The 22,243-nt window shown below is 40.8% G+C and overlaps 2 protein-coding genes across 3 annotated transcripts in view; both read left to right on the forward strand.

The window, feature by feature from the left end:
* Nucleotides 1-22,243, forward strand: part of LOC127432191 (multiple C2 and transmembrane domain-containing protein 1-like) — a 491,532-nt gene that overhangs the window by 338,583 nt on the left and 130,706 nt on the right. The window lies entirely within an intron of this gene.
* LOC127432183 (uncharacterized protein KIAA0825-like) overlaps nt 1-22,243 on the forward strand; it is a 216,203-nt gene that overhangs the window by 44,512 nt on the left and 149,448 nt on the right. The window contains exons 7-8 of the mRNA XM_051683056.1: nt 1,907-2,116; nt 14,087-14,352. Of these exons, the coding sequence (XP_051539016.1) occupies nt 1,907-2,116; nt 14,087-14,352 (476 nt within the window). The remainder of the gene's footprint in view (nt 1-1,906; nt 2,117-14,086; nt 14,353-22,243) is intronic.

The following is a 22,243-nucleotide window of genomic DNA, read 5'->3' on the forward strand; positions in this document are numbered from 1 at the left end:
ACTTTGTAAACAGCAAAATAAAAAAATTGTCCGTGTACAATACACTTTTCACCTGTCAATCATTTTGCTCGTTCTCATTTGAAGCGGATCATTGAGGCCATGATTCATAATGTTTGTCATTTGAGGGTGCTATTGTGCCACTGTTGAATTTGACAGCCACAGGAACAAACTCCTCTTTTGCTTGTTTTTTTTTTTAATTATCTTCGGAGGGCAGGGTTTTGGATTGAGGGGTGTGGCTAATTCAACAGCTCAGTCATGTGAAAGCCAAAATCGCTTACAGCACCTTTAAGCCCAAAGTATACTTCAATTTTGACGCGAACGCTTAGCATCTGCGTACAGTCGAATGCGAGCTTGTCAAAGTATACTCCATTTGAAGGTGCATACATACCACTGATATTCTATATTTGTGGTGCATACACAGAAGGTTAGCGCATGCTCTCAACGGCTGCTGTAAGACGCTGGACTATTTGTCTTCAGGAGCTTAGACCCATAACATAAAGATGTCTTTATATTTTGTCAGACTCGAGTTACACAAATGCAGGTATCTCCTGACCTTCTCACACACGTGCTCCTGCTGTGCATATCTACTGTTTTTTTTGTTGCTGTTTTTTTTTACCTTTGTCTCCTATTTTTTACCGGCAATTACTTCTAGCGTTTCTGCGTTGACAGCAATGGCTCAAATTTGAGTATTGCCACCTTGCAGAACCACTATTTCGTGCAAACAATTCCAGGCGCATACACATTCTGCGTGTTGAAAGACGCACGGTTAGTAAAAATCGGGCTGCGCGCGTTCGGCGCTTGTGCACTCTGCTGATGACGAGATTTCTGTCACGTATCCTGACCGAAGTATACTTTGGGCTTTCGGAGAGCTGTGCTATAACTTTAAGCAATTGGATGCAAGATATTCTCCTGACAACAATAAAATATACCAAATAATAATAAAATTTGTTTTAAAAAATCCAAGAGACTTGGGGGTGAGCTTTTTTGACTTGGACGAATAAGGAACCACGCAATGCCCTAGAAGTTATCCACAACACCCTTGCAATGTGTTGGCGAGTTTTGTTTGGGCTGGCACCACTTACATTTTCTCAGGGAATGCAAAAATCTAGTTTATTTCTTGTAATTGTACATTAAACATAAAGGGATAGTTCACCCCAAAAATGAAAATTCTCTCATTTACTCCCAGATGTGTATGACTTTCTTTCATCTGCTGAACTCAAATTAAGATTTTTAGAAGAATATTTCAGCTCTGTAGGTCCATACAATTCAAATGAATGGGTGCCAAAATGTTGACGCTCTAAAAATCACATAAAGGCATCATAAAAGTAATCCATACGACTCCAGTGTTTTAATCCATATCTTCAGAAGTGATACAATAGGTGTGGGTGAGAAACAGATCAATATTTAAGTCCTTTTTTTGCTAGAAATTATTCTCCCTGCCCAGTAGGGGACCATATGCATGAAGAATTTGAATCACCAAAAACACAAGAAGAATGTGAAAGTTAAAGTGGAGATTGACTGAGCAGGGAGGAGTGTTTATAGTAAAAAAAAGGACAAGAATATTGATCTGTTTCTCACCCTCACCTATCATATCGCTTCTGAAGATATGGATTTAACCACTGGCGTCTTATGGATTACTTTTATGCTGACTTATGTGATTTTTGGAGCTTCAACATTTTGGCACCCATTCACTTGCATTGTATGGACCAAAAGAGCTGAGAAATGTTTCTAAAAATCTTCATGTGTTTAGCAGAAGAAAGAAAGTCATACACATCTGGGACAGTATAAGGGGGAGGAAATGATGAGAGAATTTTCATTTTTGGGTGAACTGTTCCTTTAACTGTTTTATCTAGTTTTGAAACCACCAGCCTTTGTGCATTATTAATGACCATTATTTTGCATTTAGGTGGTGTGTCTTGAGTTTGGGTGGAGGGCTGCATTCAGAGAGCTGGTTCCTCAGATGGATCACTGTTTAAAGGTGGTGCTGGATGATGTGTGCACTAAGAGTCTACAGCAGGAGGAAGCCACACACACACCAGTCTCTGCCCACATCTACATCACCCATGTAACCCACAGATATGGACCAGAGAGAGACTCTCCCAAGACAGTGGCCAAGGTAACTTTAAATATTTAGATGAGCAATGAGCATGAACAATCATTTAGCAGAATCACTCCCATGAGAAATTATATATTTTTCCCTTTATTACCACTTCGGTAATGTTTATGTATTTAGTATCGACAGAAAAAAAAAAAGCGCACAATAGAGAGGTACACACAAGGGGCTGAACATACAGAATGCATTATTGCGTTAATGAAGCTAGACGCAGCTTGACGAATGGAACAGAATGCAGGTGTCTTTGAGAGATGTTTTTTTTTTGGTGAAGTTTAAGTTCTTTTAACTTTTAAGGCTTTTTAATGCGCGAGACTCTGAAAAAAAAAAAAGTAATATGTGCCGCAACGGTCTTGTTTACATTGAAAAACCATTTTTTTAAAAATGAGCGCAGACAGGTGCAAAAACATCTCTACCCCTTAGGGCACTTACACCCTAGGGAAAGCTCAGATGGTGCGTTTGACGCATGGGAGTGTGAAAGGTCCGTTTGGAAGGTGTGCACCACAGAGGGTAGAGGCGGTCATGAATAGAGTTGGCTAATAGAGGACAGGGAACGAATACACCACCTGATTGAGTTTCAGCAATGGGGTTTTTTCCCCCGATTTCACAGCGCAACTAGTCCTGCCTCTCAAAGATTCCAATTGGCCAACGGATACCTACACCAGAGTGTGTTGCAGCAAAAGTTGAAATGTTCTCAACTTTTGGTGGAGCTTTACTATCGGAAACCCTTGCGTTTTCCCTGTCTGTCATTCAGACTCACCATCCCCATTGGAATCAGTGCATTCGCAGCGTTCTCGGTCGCAGCATTAGTTCTAGTGTGTAGGCGCCCATAGTCTGTTCCGAAACCTAGCGAGTCACCTGCTCAGACAGCGTTTTAAGGCAATCATCAAATGCAATCCCAATGAGAATGTCACTCCAAAGTTTGTCAGCATAATAACATTGTCTTCTAAGGTACTTTGTTTTGGCCAATGTTAAAGGGATAGTTTACCCAAAAAATTAAAATTCTCTCATCATTTGCCATCCCAGATGTGTAACACTATTTCTTCTGCAGAATACAAATGAGGAATTTTAAGAGTATTTCAGGTCTGTTGGTCCATACAATGCAAGTGAATGGTGACCAGAACTCAGAAGGTCCAAAAATGACATAACATAATCCATATGACTCCAGTGGTTAAATCCACATCTTCTGAAGCAATACGATAGGTGTGGGTGAGAAACAGATCTACAGAGGTCCATTTTTTACTGTCAATCTCCACCGTTGACAAGCCCCAACCAGTAGGTGGCTGAATGGGAGTCACTTCCACACAGAATGTATTGATGAAAGAGGAGATTTACAGTAAAATCTTATCTGTTTCTCACCCACACAGTTATCATATCGCTTCAGAAGATATGGATTTAACCACAAGTGAAATGTAACAATGGCTATTATAAATATATTAAGTTTACATTCATATGTAAAAATAGTAAATATAAAATATAAAAAGAAAAACTACTATTTTACCCAATATTTGTTTGTACTATGTAGTTTTTAGATTTATTAGAGCATTATTGCATTATCTTAGCAACATGCTAATGTCAAACTCTAGTGGAATACATTTTGAGTTGGGTCTTTAGTGTACTTCACGTGAAGAGCGATTTGTATGATTTGTGGAGTTGCTGCATACAAAGAGTTCCAAATCAGTAACTTAGTCACATAGATGGTCCATTACAGTTATGTAGGCAGTAGACAGAAAGGCTGCTCACACAGTTTTGGAGCCAAGCTATAGAGGAAGATGTTTTGGATGAATTTGCATGTCTTCACATTCCTTCATCTCTTGAAATACTCCACTGGTTCACTCTGACATGACATGTGTGCTCATCCTGAGCAGGCACCTTGGCTCCAAGAGCCTCTCTGTACCTGTGGGTTTGCACTGAAGTCCAGCATCTTGCCTTATTTTATCCCTCATCACAGAAGCCCCCGTCTGAAACAAGCTCCACACAGTCCAGCTCAGAGAGATTGATGAGCCATCACATCCCCAATGGAGGGCCTCTGTAACAATGATTCTGGGGCAAGTGAATGTTGAAAACCCAAATGCAGATTGTATTAAATAAACTAAAAGACCAGACTCACCTCAAGAAACATACACATCAAACAATGCCAGACAAAGACATTTTATACTATAAATACACATGAACTAATGAGGGGGGAAACAGTCAGGAAGGGAACCAGTAAAAGAGACAAAACAATAAAAGTCCAACATATGCGTTACAGCCTCTAAGCTTGGAAAGGATACAAGTGCTTCAGGACTCTTCACACCTACTGCTCCAGCAGTTTGTGTGTTTAAAAAACATAGGGTGTTTCTCAATCAGCTCCCTACATTGTGAATCATTATTTTGTGAACACAAATTCAGGCACTGGCAAGGGTGTTCATCCACTGAACATTGGGACACTTGTTACTCAATCACTTGCGGCACGATAATGAGCTTGCGCATTCAAGCGCAGCTGTTATTAATCAGCACCATTGCTGTATAAATGACACTGTTGTTCATTTTTGTTGAAGATATTCAAACATACAGTGTTATTATAACAGATAAATAAAAAATTAAAATATAAAGGAGTGTATTTTAAAACTTCATTTAACAATTCAAATATTTAAAAGATTGTTTCCCTTTCATTGTATTTATGGATCAAATTCATTACTAACAACATCTCTTGAGAAAATAAGGCTTTGACATAATATATTTACACTTGTGCTCACCTTCTAACAACTTGAGAGACTTCAGAAGACATGACAATGTTTCCGGTAAGGGAACGTAGTGAGCAACGTTGCTCCCTGGTTTTTACAGTGCATTGCTGGATTTTTTAGGGAGCGACTGGTTCAGTGCACTGGAACAATTTAGTGAATGAGACAGTCCTAAAAGTGGCCAACTCACTGGTGAGTACCCTGACTACTGAACTAGGGAACTGGTTGAGGCACACCAATAGATGTTAACAGTAGACATAGCCTTTTTCATAGTTAACATAAAACAGCATTTGTAACCAGATTAACTTCTGTAATGTGACATATTTTAGATGAAACAGAATATTCAATGAGATCAAAATGTAGGGCGGGATATGATTTTATCTATCGTCAATTGATTGGATTGTGAAAAGTGGATGATTTTACCAGAATTATGTCAAACCTGAATGTGAGTCTGTGGTCGATTGTGGAGTACTACAACTGTCCTGAAGCATCGCCATCACCCATTTTGAGAAGAACATCATGATGGATCTCAATGAAAATGTTTCTTTTTTCCAGTTAATCATTATTTGCTATTATTGCCTTATCCATTGTTTCATTAAATTGATAGTTTCCCCAAAATGAAAATTGTCATAATTAACTCGCCCTCGTGTTGTTCCAAACCTGTATGACTTGCTTTCTTTTATAAAACACACGTTCATGTGAGAACTTGCATTATTTGTGAACTTTCAAAAACAATGCAGTTCTCTTGTGAACATGTACAGCTATGAACAAGCTTCTCTCATAGCACCCATGAATGTGCAATGGATGGCAAGATTGCCACTAAAAAAATGAGTTCTTACCATTCATATGCCTTTAGATGACTTGGAATGTGATGCAGGAGTCACATATGCTTCTTTTATTATACTTTTATGTCCTTTAAGCTTAAAATTACACACTGTCCACTGCCATTGCATTGCAAGAGGGCCTGCTATATGTATTAAAATGTCTAATTTTGTGTCACACATAAGAAGGAAAGACATATGGGTTTGCTATGACATTTTCATGATGTGAATTTTAATTTTTGGTTGAACTATTCCTTTAATGTTAGTAGTGTTAAATTACCATGTTTACTATTGGCAAAGATTGACAAGATTTTAGAAAGACTGCATTACCTATGTCAATGCCTAAATAGTTATTTGTCAAAGAACAAAAATACAAACCAAAACACCCATGAGGGGGGAAAAAAACCAAAAACATAACAAATTTGAAAACTCAAACAATTAAACAGCTTGCCGATACATGAACTGACAGGAGAAACACAACAAACAATTTAACAAAGGACTCAACATGAGGGGAGCTTAAGAAGGGATGGGTTGATAGGGAGCAGGTGCCTCTGATGATGAGTTAATTGGAGAACGAGCTGTTGTCCAGGTAACAGAGCTGGCATTCACCATGTGGCATCTGCAAAACACAAGAGGGAGAGAGAGACAAAACCAACACAGGAAAACACTCAGACAAGACAAACTGACAGCCAGAGGTGGCACAGTCTGGCCAGACTGTGACAAACATCAGCTGAAAAGGAAGATTACTTTTCAAGACAGGGAATGAAGAAAATACATTTTTGTTTTCTTTGAAATAATGGTGTGCATCAAGACCACGAACATGTATTAAGAAAGTATATTTGGTAAATTTAGATTCCATATGATACTTTAAGAACAGGGAAGTGCTTCATGAGGATTATCACCATACCACTTTTTCTGCCATTGTTTAGCAAATTTCTGCATGCAAACTTGCCTTAAATCCTTTGTCCAAAGAAAATAGGTGCTTTCACACAACATGGTCCCTGCTCTATGACTTTTGGAAAGTCTGCTTTCATGTCTGATTTCTATACTGCTTCATTGATGACACTACATGCAATCAACACCCCTGGAACCACATCACTATCAAGTGTCAAAATGTGTTAACTCTCAAGACCTGTACAACACATTTATGTGTAGGTCAGTGCTTGAGAATGAGCAGCTCTCATCTCAAAGGTTAGCATGTGCATTTATTTGCATTCTCTGCTGCCCGGAGTGTCTTGGAACCCCTCTCTTTTTGACACATGTCACAGTGGCCCATAAGTAAGCAGCGATATGCTATCCCAGGCCTGACTTAGCCAGAAAATAGTCAGTCCAGAAGCATTAAAGGGATCAATATTTCACCAATTCATATTCATACATTCATGCTTTGTTACGAACTCTGTGAGACGCAAGACCTCCTGTCTGCATAATACTTCAGCAAACCATTTATCAACCTGAAACCGTGATCCAGCTATTGACCACTTTACGTTGACAGTCACCTTGCATCGTTCTTAAAGGTATAGTTCACACAAACATAACAAATTTTTCAGCATTTACTTACCCTCATTTTATTCCAATCCTGTAAATTTTCCAATGCATGGCAATTGTCATTTGAACAATTTTGATAATGATTCTTAAATCCCAAGATCGATCTTTTTACTCAATATGCAACCCCTTTTATAATATGAGAGGTAATCACTCGCATTTGCAACCAAATTCATGCTATGCTACTAAAAATGTCCATGATTAGCCACTGACTGGTAAATGTTCAGATTTCACTCTCCAGTGATTGTGTAGTAAAGTGGAGAAGACATTTTGCACCCTGAACCTTTGACTGTTGAGAGGAAAAGTTTGGTACTTTGACCTGTTCCGTTTGTGTCCGAAGATGAGACATTATAATTGAAATATGCCAATGTGAATCAATATCTAATCTAATTGAATTTGGAAACTAATTGAGAGCTTGTCAATCGGAATCAAATCAAATTGGGAAATCCGTATCAATACCCAGCCCGTATGACTTTCTTTCTTCCATGGAACACAAAAGGAGAGGTGGAATGCAGTAGCGGTTCTAGCTTGTATGGCACCCTGGGCGAAACCCACTTCAACAAGCCCCCAAAGTTGTTTGACGGGAGGGGGGGTGGGGGGGTGTGTGTGTGTGATTGTATGACGCCTTGGGCGAAACCTACTTCAACACACCCCCAAAGTTGTTGACTGGGTGGTCTGTGTGGGTGCCTCGTGCCCCCATAACCCCCCACCCCCCGGCAAGATGCCACCCTGGGCAACTGCCCATGTCCCCCATGCCTAAATCCGCCACTGGTGGAATGTTACGGACTGGCATCCTAAATCACCCTTTGAAAAGTGAATGCAGACTGAGGCTGTCATTCTGTTAAGCATCTACTTTTGTGTTACACATGGGTTAGTAAAGGATGGCAGAATGTTCATTTTGTAGGTGAACTATTCCTTAAACCCAGTGTGAGGGTCAGAATTTAGCATCGTTTAACTGTGCAAGAGTACTGCTGCGGAGATCAGCTTTTACATGTTTTAAAGCTGTACTAGGAAATAACCTTGCAGTGGCTGTCATATTGGAATCCATATCTTTGCTCTGCTCTAGTTAAGGGTTCTCCGAACCAGAGCAGCAGGCTTTAGAAAGCCATAAATCTTGCCGACACCTCTTGGGTCCTCATCACCTTGGATTGCGGGGAGGGTTGAGCCATTGCTTTCTCTCCCACCTCTCTCTCACACTTCTTGGTACGCTCATAACAACAGTTCTTAGCCTCATCTTTCCAAAAGGCCTGCTGTTTCAAGACCTGTTCAGTCTTTAAGGGCTTTCGGCTTGACGAGATCTCTCATCATAATGCATCTATTGTGCATGCACTTTCCCTGCATCTGAATATGCATAGTTACCTGAAGCACAGTTTGCAAAAATCAGTATGTCAAGTGAGTAGGCCTACACTGTAAAATCTAATTAGCTGAAAAAAAATTCAGTTTGCATGATTTTCTAAGTAAACATACTTACGCAAAGTGAACTAAACTTTTTAAGTACAGTTAACTAGTTACAAGTAGACTTAACTCATATCTGTGATTAAAGTATCATTGTTTTAATTTAATTATTTTTATTGGGTTATTGCACATTTTACAGTATAAGAGAAATTATGACTCAACTCTAGGTCAGTCATCAAGTACATTGGATTCTCCTTAGTACTTCTTAGTGCACATACTGTAAATCTGCACCTTTTATTAGTAGGGTACAATGGGGCTAAATGCTCCCCAGGGTAAAAGGCTCCTTTGAATTTATTTTCTCCCAAAACACTAAATTACATCAAAAACTACCTAAGGACTTTCCTAAATTATTATTTTTTGAAATATCTGTTAGTAATAGATTATTGCATGAAATATCATTACAGGTCATTTTGAGGTCATTTGATCTAATATTAAATAATTTTTAAAATGTTGTAAATTTATGTAGCTAATAAAAATCCCTGAAATTATCACATTTATTTTATGACAAAATACTTTTGTCATTTTCAGTTTTGTTCAAAGTGATTTTATATATATATATATATATATATATATATATATGTGTGTGTGTGGGTGTGTGTGTATGTATATATATATATATATATATATATATATATATATATATATATATATATAACTATCCAATAAGTGAAAGGATAGTATTTGGTGTAATAAGCCCCCCCCTCCTATTAAACACATTGTTTTTCAAAAGTGGAGGGAATCGATTTGTAATGAATGTTTAAAGTGGGCTCACATGACTGATCCAATCACAATGGAGATTAATTTGTTTATAGAATACTTGATATGTAACGAAATGTCAAATGTGATTGAAATGAACACAAAATAGTGCATCATTTTCTGAAGTGGTTATTTTGAATAAGCATCATCTCAATTTGTTACTCATAAAAGCATTTTGCTGTCTCAAAAGTATTTGCATGAGTTGACAAATTGTGCCCTATAACTATTGCCCCAGTATTTACACTATATCAATATAACCTCCCTGGGAGCCTTTTACCACAACTGAGGGCTCCCTTGCTACCTTTAAAAAAAAAAAAAAAAAAAACTTCTGTTGTCATTTATTTTCACACTAATTATGTTGCTCCATCAATATTCAATGAAAATAGATTTATTTCTTGAATCTTGATACACTTTGTGACCAGAAAAAAAAGCATATTTTCTTTAAGGTGTGCCTTTAGTCCTGTTGTACCTTACTCACAGTTGAAGTCAGAAGTTTACCTACACCTTAGTCAAATACAGTTTTTAAACATTTATTCGTAGGATACATTCCTTGTCTTAGGTCAGTTAGGATCACTACTTTATTTTAAGAATGTGAAATGTCAGAATAATTGACATTGAATAAAATTGAATGATTTCTTATTTCATTACATTCCCAGTGGGTCAGAAGTTTAGATACACTTTTGTTAGTATTTGGTAGCATTGCCTATTAATTGTTTAACTTGAGTCAAATGTTTTGGGTAGCCTTCCACAAACTTCTCACAATAAGTTGCTGGAATTTTGGACCATTCCTCCAGACAGAACTGGTGTAACTGAGTCAGGTTTGTGGGCCTCCTTGCTCGCACATGCTTTTTCAGTTCTGCCCACAAATGTTCTAATCGGATTGAGGTCAGGGCTTTGTGATGGCCACTCCAATTCCTTGATTTTGTTGTCCTTAAGCCATTTTGCTGCAACTTTGGAGGTATGCTTGGTGTCGTTGTCCATTTGGAAGACCCATTTGCAACCGAGCTTTAACTTCCTGACTGATATCTTGAGATGTTGCTTCTATATATCCACATAATTTCCCTTCCTCATGATACCATCTATTTTGTGAAGTGCACCAGTCCCTCCAGCAGCAAAGCACCCCCACAACATGATGCTGCCACCCCCATGCTTCACGGTTGGGATGGTGTTCTTCAGCTTGCAAGCCTCACCCTTTTTCCACCAAACATAACAATGGTCATTACAGTTAAATTTTTGTTTCATTAGACCAGAGAACATTTCTCCAAAAAGTACGATTTTTGTCCCCATGTGCACTTGGAAACTGTAGTCTGGCTTTTTTATGGTGGTTTTGGAGCAGTGGCATCTTCCTTGCTGAGCAGCCTTTCAGGTTATGTCGAAATAGGACTCGTTTTACTGTGGATATAGATACTTGTCTACCTGTTTCCTCCAGCATCTTCACAAGGTCATTTGCTGTTGTTCTGGGATTGATTTGCACTTTTCGCACCAAAATACGTTCATCTCTAGGAGACAGAATGTGTCTCCTTACTGAGCGGTATGATGGCTGCATGGTCCCATGGTGTTTATACTTGCGTATTATTGTTTGTACAGATGAACGTGGTACCTTCAGGCATTTTGAAATTGCTCCCAAGGATGAACCAGATTTGTGGAGGTCCACAATTTTTTTTCTGAGGTCTTGACTGATTTCTTTTGATTTTCCCATGATATCAAGCAAAGAGGCACTGATTTTGAAGGGAGGCCTTAAAATACATCCACAGGTACACCTCCAAGTGACTCCAATTAGCCTATCAGAAGCTAATTGGCTAATTGTCTAAAGGCTTAACATTATTTTCTGGAATTTTCCAAGCTGCTTAAAAGCACAGTTAACTTAGTGTATGTAAACTTCTGACCCACTGGAATTGTGATATAGTAAATTTAAAGTGAAACAGTCTGTCTGTAAACAATTGTTGGAAAAATTACTTGTGTCATGCACAAAGTAGATGTCCTAAATGACTTGCCAAAACTATAGTTTGCTAATATTAAATCTGTGGAGTGGTTACTTCACACAAAATCACGACAATCAATGATTCAAGTGGTTTAATCCATACATTCTGAAATAATACAATTTCTTTAGGGGAGAAACAAAGGCAAAATTCAGTCCTTATTAACCTTCACTTTCTCCCAGCTCTCCTATGCATTTTCTTGAGAGAAGCTCATTCACAAGTCCTCGCTTTTGACGTGATTTTGTATTTACTGCAGTTTTTACGCTCTATTGTCTCTGAATGGGAGTATAGTTGAGCTAGACCCGTCTGTCGGGGACAGATCAAACTGTACTCTAGGAGAACTTTGATAAAATGTGTAGTTACTGTGTTTTGTCTTTGCACGACAGCATACCTAAAGAACGTACTGCATCAATGAGTGAGAAGTGAGTTGTTCTTTGAATTCAGCAATGCTATGAAAGTTTGGGAATCTGAATGCTTAGTTTAGTGGAGAACTATGAAATCACCTCTCTCTTGATTGATAGACCAGGTATTGGGAATGTTTCCATTTAACATATGCTGGGTTTTTTTCCTCCATGTTCGCAGAGGCTTTGGGACATGGTAACTCCATGTGGAAGAGAAAAGGGTGGAGGGGAGGGAGATATATACAACACCCACATATGTTTTACTGCTTTTGAATAGCCCAGCAACATAACTCTTTTCTATAGGTATATAAATTTGGTAGTGAACCCACCACATGCATCTGACTCTATGGCATGCCTCAGTCTGTTGCCATTTGCGTTTCAGTAAAACATAAATAAATAAATCTGTCATCATTTATTCATCTTCATGTTGTTCCAAACCTGTAAGACTTTGTTTTGTTGTAGAAAGATATTTGGCTGGACTGTCCCTTTAAATAAATGAGACTGGATAGAAGGATGGAGAAAGAAAGGTAATGAAAGTGCTAGATAGGTTTAGATCTGCAATTATGTTTTTATTTGTCAATTTGAGGCACAAGTGTAGGAGAAAGATGGGTGGATGAAGTTTTGTGTATGTTCCAATCGAGGGCTGCCTCATTTATTTATTTTTTTGGAAATAACCCTTAGGGGTCTTCCTTTCAAGCAGGGTGCCTCCTGAGGCAATGTAAGGCAGATGTAACAGGCACACACACACACACACTTTCGTAATCATTTTGAAGAGAAAATACCAGTGCTGATTACCTGTTTCCTCCAGGACAAATGTGGAAAAATGAGATAAGTGTTGCTTCTCTCTCCGAGCGCCACAGGAGGTGAACTGCAGGTATTTGAATCGTAAAATGGCCCTGAACGTCTCGCGCTGCCGTATTGGCATGGATGATTCATTTATTCTACTACAATAAATGCTAGTCAGTTCATATATGGTAGATTTGTGTGAAAAGCTGAAATGCAATTTCAGTCTTCAAAAATGGAAGTTTGAGTGTATTACGTGTATTACGTAAGATTTGTGTGTGTGTGTGTGTGTGTGTGTGTGTGTATGCATTGAATTGAATTGAATGTCTGGTGATGGTTTAAGTGGGTCAGGAAGGTGTACCTGAAAGTTATTTCACAGTAACTAGTTGCAAACAACTCCAACAAGCGATTAGTGTGGAAAGGAAGCTTGACAAATGTCTGTATCAATGAGAGTGGAGAACAGGTTGGTTGCATCAAACAGCATGCCATTGGCATAGATTTGGAATGGATAGGGGTACTGTATGTCCTATGTACAAGTTAAGAGACAAAAACACATGACAGCAGTATGTAGACAGGCTGTAGGTCTCTTGAATTAAGCAAATGTATACAGTTTGCATTTTTGAGCCTTAAGATTTAAATTTTGCAATTAAAATGATTTAGTTGAAATATAATTGCATTCAAACACATTTAAAATAATCTTTCTAAACAAAAACAACTGATCAGCTGTGGGAACATTTGTTTGGTTATTTCACATAGAGGAGTGATGCGTAATTAAGTGCAAATGTGTGATGTGTAAAATGCTGTTTGAGTTCTGAACCAAATCCGTAGTAAGTCTCTTCTTTATTATTTTATTATTGTCTCATGACATCAAGATGGAATCCAAGTCAAAACAGCTTATTAAAATGATATGGTTTCTTAATGTAATGTCTGCGACACTAACGTCACCAAATAAAATAGCGAAAACAAATATTGTTTTCAAACAGATTTTTTGAATAAACCCTCAATCTGCCATTGGCTGAACAAACAGCTAGTGTTGCCCCAAACTCATCAATGTTTGAAAGCACCACAGAACCACAATGTTACACTTTTCGGAACAAATTAACCTACGCAAAATTCAGATCTACTTTCAGGTCAGGTCTACTTTCACATTTCAGTAAATATTGTGACAACCTATTTATGCAAACTGGCTAGAAAAGCCTTTAATACATAAATATTGCAGAATTAGGGATTTTGGTGTGCATGTGTAACTGTGCATCTGTATATTTTAAATCATTAAATGTCCCTACAAATATTTAAACCAGCCCTTATGCTCTTGCTACATACTAATATTACTTACAGTTAAAAACATGTAAATATTGTAGAATTGAAGCAAAGAAACAATATCAAAAGTGGGGAGATATAATAACTGTTACATCCCTGTGCCCTGTGTAGAATAATGTAGTTTCATAATTTTCAGAACAGTATCTGCTTTAGTAGCCAAAACAACAGAAACCTCACACCCTCATTGTATCTCTAGTTTTGTGCAGACATTGTGGAGGAGTTGGATGCCTTTCTCCCACTGGCTGTGGCATGTAGGGAGGACACCTTGCTCCCTGTGCGCTCCAGGTATATAGAGGTGTGTGGTCGTGTGACCTCCTCCCTTTTGACGAGACTGGAGGAGAGGGCAGGGGAAGTGCCAGCCTCAGCTCCCCTTAAGAACCTGCCCATACTGATGGCCACCAGTGCATATATCCACCAGACACTCAAGCAGTATGAAAGCCAGCTCAGAGACTCTACACACATGTGAGTTTCACAATTTATGGAAAAACAACCAAACTCCTTCATGCCCGTGTTATTTATTTGTGTAATATAATGTTGTCACTTATTCACTCTCATGTTGTTCCATACCTTATGACTTATTTTACTTCTTGTAACACAAAAGGAGATGTTTAGTAGAATGTTAATCCTTTAATTACAACTTTTGTGGACGGTAACCAGTGTTTGTCAAGCTCCAAAATGGGCAAAAAGTACCATAAAAGAACCTGAAAAGTAGTTTATAGGTCAATTACGTGATGCTCATGTTTTTGTCCATGTCTAATAAATGATTAAAAATTACATTAAAAATGCAATTCACATATAACAATGACTTGAATACACTTATTCTATGATGATCATGTTTTCAATTACTGAGTGTGGCAGCGGGGGCGTGTTCAAGCGTCCGTCCGGAGAGAGAGAAAGCGGTAAGGGCGCTTGCACCTGAGCTAGATTATGTTTAACACCTGTCTCTAATTCCAGTGAGCAGGGGGAGAGCAGCATATAAACAGCCATGCCACCAGCAACCAAGAGAGAGACTGGCACAAGGAAGGCCATGGTGCTACAGAAGCTGTTGTGTTTATTGTGTTTGTGAAGTTAAAGTGTTTAAGTAACTATTTGCCTGTGAAGCTGATGTGTTTAAATAACTCCATGCCTGTGAGACTGTTGAGTCTGTGAAACTGTAAGCATCAAGGTGGCCAAATTAAACGCTTACCTGAACCTGGAAACCTCGCTTCCCTGTTCTCCTTTCCACTGAACAGTTTTACACTGGTGCCGAAACCCAGGAATTAAAACTGAAGTATGCCCCATGGAGTCCTCCCAGGTGGCCGAGATCCTCCAGTCCCTCGCTGGTATGCAACAATCCCACCAGCAATCAATGCTTGAGCTATGTCAAGACCAGGAACGGCATTTCTTTGAGATCCTATGGGCTCAAGCAGAGGACCGGCTCGCGATCCGGAGCCTCCTTAGCCAGGAGAAAGAGAGAGCCATGACCCCGGACCACTGCAGCCAACTGCCAACCCCCACACTACTGAAGATGGGAGCTGACGACGATGCCGAGGCTTTCCTCGATTTGTTCGAGAGAACTGCGGAAATCTGGGGCTGGCTGCATGATCAGTGGGCGGCCAGACTCCTCCCCTTGCTGTCCGGGGAAGCTCAGCTTGCCACCCAACAGTTGCCGGCGACTAATCTCCTGGCCTATGACGACCTGAAAAAGTCCATCCTGCAGCTGGTGAGTCGTAGCCCGGAAGAGCATTGCCAGCTGTTCCGGACCTCAAAGCTGGAGAAGACCGACCGGCCATTTGCTTTTTCCCAACGGCTCCGAGACGCATGCCGGAAATAGCTGCTGGCGGGGAATCGTGACGTCGTGGGAATTATCAACCAGGTGGTACTGGAGCAGCTGATCCATCGAATGCCAAGAGGAACAGTGGAGTGGGTCCAGTGCCACCGCCCAGCGTCGCTGGAGGAAGCCATTCGTCTGGCGGAGGACCATTTGGCGGTATACCAGAGGGCGGAAGAGCCCTCCCACTCTCTCTCCCCCTCCCCTATGTTTTCCCCGATCTCTTCCCCCTCCCCTTCTCTCTCTCACTCTGCTCTTTCCCCAGAGCCCATTCCTGCCCCGCAGAGGCGAGGAGTCCTGCAACCAAAGCCAATTCCTCATGCGCAGATTTCCCCCTCAGGTGGAAGTGCCCGCCGACGCAGGTGCGGGCGTGGTGCCTGGGCCGGCCTATTGGAGTTGCGGGGACCCGGGACACTTCCGGGATCAGTGCCCTGTCATGGAGCTGGGAACGGTGGTCCGGATCCCCGACACTCCGCAGACTGCCCCCGATAGGGTTGGAGCGTACCGGATACCGGTAAGTATCAAGGGGGATACTCATCAAGCATTGGTGGACACTGGTTGTAATGAAACCACTATCCACCAATGCTTGGTTCAACGCAAGGCTTTGGGCACAGCTAAAACAGTGAGGGTGAAGTGTGTGCATGGGGATATTCACAAGTATCCTGTGGTGACCCTTACGATTAAATTCCGGGGGAAAAAGCATAGAGTGGAGGCCGTGGTTAGTTCCTGCCTCACCCATGCGGATGGGTCCTGTACTAAATTAGGGAGATGTGAAATGTGCGCTGCTCTGGCAGGGGAGGCGGAGCCGGGGCCATCCTCGACAGCTCCACGTCATAATGACGAGAGAGGGGGAGAGGCTGCAGCCCCTCCCCTTCTCAGGGAATTCCCTGAGGGAGATTTCCCTTTGGAGCAGTCGTGAGACGAAACTCTCAAACACGCCTTCGACCAAGTGAGAGTCATCGATGGTCAACGACTCCAGCCGGACATCGCCCTTTCATACCCCTATTTTGCAATTATAAATGAGCGGTTGTTTAGAGTGACGCAGGACGCTCAGACAAAAGAAGATACAACCCAACTTTTGATACCACGGAGCCGTCGGGAAGTGGTATTCCAGGTGGCTCATTATAATCCCATGGCGGGTCACTTAGGAGAAAGGAAAACACTGAACCGTCTAATAGCCCGCTTCTATTGGCCGGGCATTGGTGGCGATGTCCGCAGGTGGTGTGCGGCATGCCGCGAAGGTCAGCTGGTTAACCCACCAGCCACCCCAAAAGCGCCATTGCGCCCTCTTCCGTTGATCGAGGTCCCCTTTGAAAGAATTGGAATGGACCTCGTTGGGCCATTAGAACGGTCAGCACGCGGACATCGCTTTGTATTGGTCCTAGTGGACTATGCAACGTGATATCCGGAAGCAGTGCCTCTTCGCAACATCTCAGCATGCAGTGTTGCGGAGGCACTCTTCAAAATAATCTCCCGGGTGGGGATTCCGAAAGAAATCCTCACTGATCAAGGCACAACGTTTATGTCACGGACACTACGCGAGCTGTACGAATTATTGAGCATTAAATCGATTCGCACCAGCGTGTACCATCCACAAACAGATGGCCTGGTGGAACGATTTAATAAAACCCTTAAAAACATGATTCGTAAGTTCGTGCACAACGATGCTAGAAATTGGGATAAATGGCTCGACCCCCTGTTATTCACAGTACGAGAGGTCCCGCAAGCCTCCACTGGCTTCTCCCCATTTGAGCTGCTGTATGGGCGATGCCCACGCAGTGTGCTTGATGTATTGCGAGAAGCCTGGGAGGAGGGACCTTCAAATAGGAAGAATGATATTCAATACGTTCTTGATCTTAGAGACAAACTCCACAATTTGGGACAACTAACACAGGAGAATTTGCTCCAAGCTCAAGAACGACAGCGCCGACTGTATGACAGGGGTACTCAGCTAAGGGAATTTGTACCGGGAGATAAAGTCCTTGTATTACTTCCCGCATCGAGCTCTACATTACTCGCCAAGTGGCAAGGGCCCTTTGAGGTCACACGACAAGTGGGGGATCTCAATTATGAGGTTAAACGAACCGATAGAGGGGGCACATGTCAATATACCACCTCAACCTCCTGAAATTGTGGAGGGAGGCGGTCCCTGTGATGTTGGCTACGCTAGTTCCGGAGAGGGCTGAGCTCGGACCCGAAGTGAATCCAAAACATAAACAGTTCACTCCGGTCACTTGCGGAGACCACCTCTCACCGAGTCAACTCGCCGAGGTTGCCAGGTTGCAACAGGAGTTTGCGGATGTGTTCTCCCCTCTACCAGGTCGTACGAACCTCATTCAGCACCACATCGAGACCGAGCCAGGGGTCGTGGTACATAGCCGCCCCTACCGATTACCCAAACACAAAAAGAAAATCGTTCGGGAAGAATTGGATGCAATGCTCGATATGGGGGTAATAGAAGAATCCCACAGTGATTGGTCCAGCCCAGTTGTTCTAGTGCCTAAGAGCGACGGGTCTGTACGATTCTGTGTGGATTATAGGAAAGTGAACGCGGTGTCTAAATTTGACGTGTATCCAATGCCTCGCGTTGATGAGTTGCTTGATTGGTTGGGCACTGCTCGATTTTATTTGACATTGGATTTGACGAAGGGTTATTTCCCGTGAAAACACCAATTTCCCGTGAAAAAGCCGCCTTTTCCACACCGTTTGGATTACACCAGTTTGTGACACTTCCGTTCGGTTTGTTTGGGGCCCCCGCTACGTTTCAGCGTCTCATGGACCGAATCCTCAGACCACATTCAGCTTACGCCGCTGCCTATTTAGATGACATCATCATTTACAGCAATGATTGGCAGTGGCACATGCAACATCTGAGGGTGGTTCTGAGATCGCTGCACCGAGCGGGACTCACAGCAAACCCAAAGAAGTGCGTGATTGGGCGGGTGGAGGTACAGTATCTGGGGTTTCACTTGGGCCACGGGCAGGTGCGTTCCCAAATTTATAAGACAGTGGCGATTGCGACCTGCCTGAGGCCCAAGACCAAAAAGGGGGTGAGACAGTTCCTGGGGCTGGCTGGCTATTATAGAAGATTCGTACCTAACTATTCGGACGTCACCAGCCCGCTGACTGATCTCACTAAAAAGGGGTCCAGTGGACAGAGCAGTGTCAGCAGGCGTTCACGCAAGTTAAAGCCGCACTTTCGGGGGGCGCTTTTACATTCACCTGATTTCTCTCTCCCTTTTGTCTTACAGACGGACGCTTCAGACAGGGGGCTGAGGGCCATACTCTCGCAGGTGGTGGAGGGGGAGGAGTACCCGGTGATGTACATTAGCCGTAAGCTCTCGTTGAGAGAGACTAAGTACAGCACCATGGAAAAGGAGTGTCTCGCCATCAAGTGGGCGGTCCTCACACTCCGATACTACCTGTTGGGGCGGACCTTCACTCTCTGTTCGGATCACGCCCCACTCCAATGTCTCTACCGCATGAAAGACACCAACGCGTGGATCACCCGTTGGTATCTGGCTCTTCAGCCGTTTAAGTTCAAGGTGGTCCACAGACCGGGAGCGCAGATGGCTGTTGCTGACTTCCTTTCCAGAAATGGGGGGGGAGTGGTAGGCAGGCCGGATGCCTCCCCAGCCTGAGTCAGGCGGTGGGGATATGTGGCAGCGAGGGCGAGTTCCGTCCGGAGAGAGAGAAAGCGATAAGGGCGCTTGCACCTGAGCTAGATTATGTTTAACACCTGTCTCTAATTCCAGTGAGCAGGGGGAGAGCGGCATATAAACAGCCACGCCACCAGCAACCGAGAGAGAGACTGGCACAAGGAAGGCCACGGTGCTACAGAAGCTGTTGTGTTTATTGTGTTTGTGAAGTTAAAGTGTTTAAGTATCTATTTGCCTGTGACGCTGATGTGTTTAAATAACTCCATGCCTGTGAGACTGTTGAGTCTGTGAAACTGTAAGCATCAAGGTGGCCAAATTAAACGCTTACCTGAACCTGGAAACCTCGCTTCCCTGTTCTCCTTTCCACTGAACAGTGTTACACTGAGTTTAAAGTCATTTTGATATTTTTTCTGTGGCATAAAGAAAAAAAAAAGTCTGAAGTCTAATTAAAAGCTGAAATTCTTGTGAGGTGATGGGGGCATGGTCGTGTGTCTGTCTGCAGGAGAGAGAGAGCGGTAAGGCTCCTCACATCTTGAAAAAAGAAATGTTGGCATGAGTTGTGCTGAATAATCTTTTATTATTATTTCTTTAAAAAAAAATGCAGAGAAACAATTTTTTTTTTAAATATATTTAATATAAAAATAAAAATAAAATTTGTCCACCAAATCAAAGTGGCACATTTGGTTCAGGTCATTTGGTGCATCCATGAGAAAACTTCTTGATATTCTTGACTTAAAAATTCATGATATTTGTAAAAAAAATATTTTTCACCTTGAAACCTATGTTTGAATACTTATATATATATATATATATATATATATATATATATATATATATATATATAGATATAAATGTTGACATTACACTCTCATGTATTCAAGGTGCAAGGAAACTATTTTAATACATTTTTAAAGTTATTAAATACATTTTTTTTTTGTATAAAATACTATAAATGTTTTTCAAACAATCTGTAAAAACATCATGAACTCAAAGATTACTTGTCTACAAACTTTTCACATCTGTTTTAAACCAGATAAAACAAATTAAAAAAAGTCAAATTTTTGTCACCTCAGACAACCTCACCCTAATTTGTCAATAACCCTTATACAACTTGTGCGCAATATCATAAGTCTTCTGAAGCCATACTATAACTCTGTGTGGGGAACAGACCAAAATGTTATTTGTTATTCAATAAATCTTCCCTTCCGCTGCAGCCATCAAATCTTATTCATGTTTTTATTGAATGGAAAATAGAGCTGAAACGATTAGTCAATGCTATCGACAATGCTGACAATAAAAAATGTTGACAAAAATGTTAATTGTCAAGTAGTCGTTTGATCTCATTTAACGTAACGTGATCACATTAAACTCTAATGATGACGCACGAGAGCGGCACTGCAGCTCGTGCCTGACTGAGGAGAGGAAGAATTACACAGCTCACTGTCTAGATGCACTCTTAGCTTTCCAAACAGCTTCAGGTGATGTAGATCGCAAAATATGAGGGAATTATAATGCAGAAATACAAAATAAGTAAATACAGAATCACTCTCGTTGTGGAATAAGTGGAACTGGAGCTGCCGCACCGCTGAAGCAAAACGTGCGTGTTAAGCATCTTTAAAGGAAACACCCTTGTGTTGAATCTTAAATGCAGTTATATTTAATGCGTTATAGTTTTAATAAAGTTCAAATAATAAGGAAGCAGATCATGTAAATAACTACAAACTCCGAAACTGGCATTTCTCTGTGCGGTCAGCGTCTCTTCTATGAGTTGCACGAATGTCCCGATCTAAGGAGGAGAGATTGAAACTGCACCCCGCTGATGCACACTCTGTCGCGGGGACGCTCATCCCTCGAGCACACATGCTTAATGCAGCTAGTTTATAACGTGATGGCTCGCGACTTATTGAATCATAATATGTGTGTCACTGTGCATTTCTTATCATGAAGAAAACTGGCAATACGCAGCTTTATTAGTAAGAGAGAGTTTGTTTTTTTGTGAGTTAAAGATGGATTGAAGTGAACAGAAAGGTGAGAGAGGGAGGTCTTCGCCCCATTATACACTGCAACAAAATATGTTTTTGATTTGTTTTTGTTTTGGTTTGTTTTACAATATAAATTCTAAAACTCTTTTAAAACAACATGCATTTTATCTGAGAATATTGAATATAATATTAAAAATACAAATATTTTAAAACATCTAAAAATCCTTTAAAACAAGATACATTTATTTGAGAAGCATAAGATATTTAGTCGTGCTTTTAGAGAACAGATCTTGAATATAAATACATTTTGCCTTTACTGTACTCGCAGAAGTATAACCAAGTGAAAAAATACACTTATATACAAAATACATTCTCTTAAAGCAAGTCTAAATATCTTATATGTTGCTTCTCAAGTAAATGTATCTTGTTTTAATGATTTTTAGATCATTTTAAATGGAAAACAAGACAAAAACCCTTGATAACAATAGGATTTATTGCAGTGAATTTCTTTACTTGATTCAACTTAAACAGTATTTTCCCCCCCTTTAATTCAGTGTATGTCATTTAGAGGTATTTTTAAAAGATGATTTTGTCCTCTTTATTGTTAGTAAGCACATTTAATACAACCTTTTAAGTCGGGGCACAAGCTGAATAATCAGTTAATAGCTATTGATTAATCGTTGCAATAATCGCCGAATAGTCGAATAATCGTTCTAATAATCATTAGATTAATCGATTATTATCGATTAAATAATCGTTAGTTGCGGCACTAAAAAAAGAGCTGATTGTACATTCAATGATACATCTTCATTTAACAGATCAGCATGGACATTTTTAGCAGGTGCTGTTTTTGGACACAAAGTCTTGATACTGTAATATTGTAAATCATAAGAGAGTGGATC

Source organism: Myxocyprinus asiaticus, chromosome 4 (genome assembly GCF_019703515.2).
Source record: "Myxocyprinus asiaticus isolate MX2 ecotype Aquarium Trade chromosome 4, UBuf_Myxa_2, whole genome shotgun sequence".
Classification (NCBI taxonomy): domain Eukaryota; kingdom Metazoa; phylum Chordata; class Actinopteri; order Cypriniformes; family Catostomidae; genus Myxocyprinus; species Myxocyprinus asiaticus.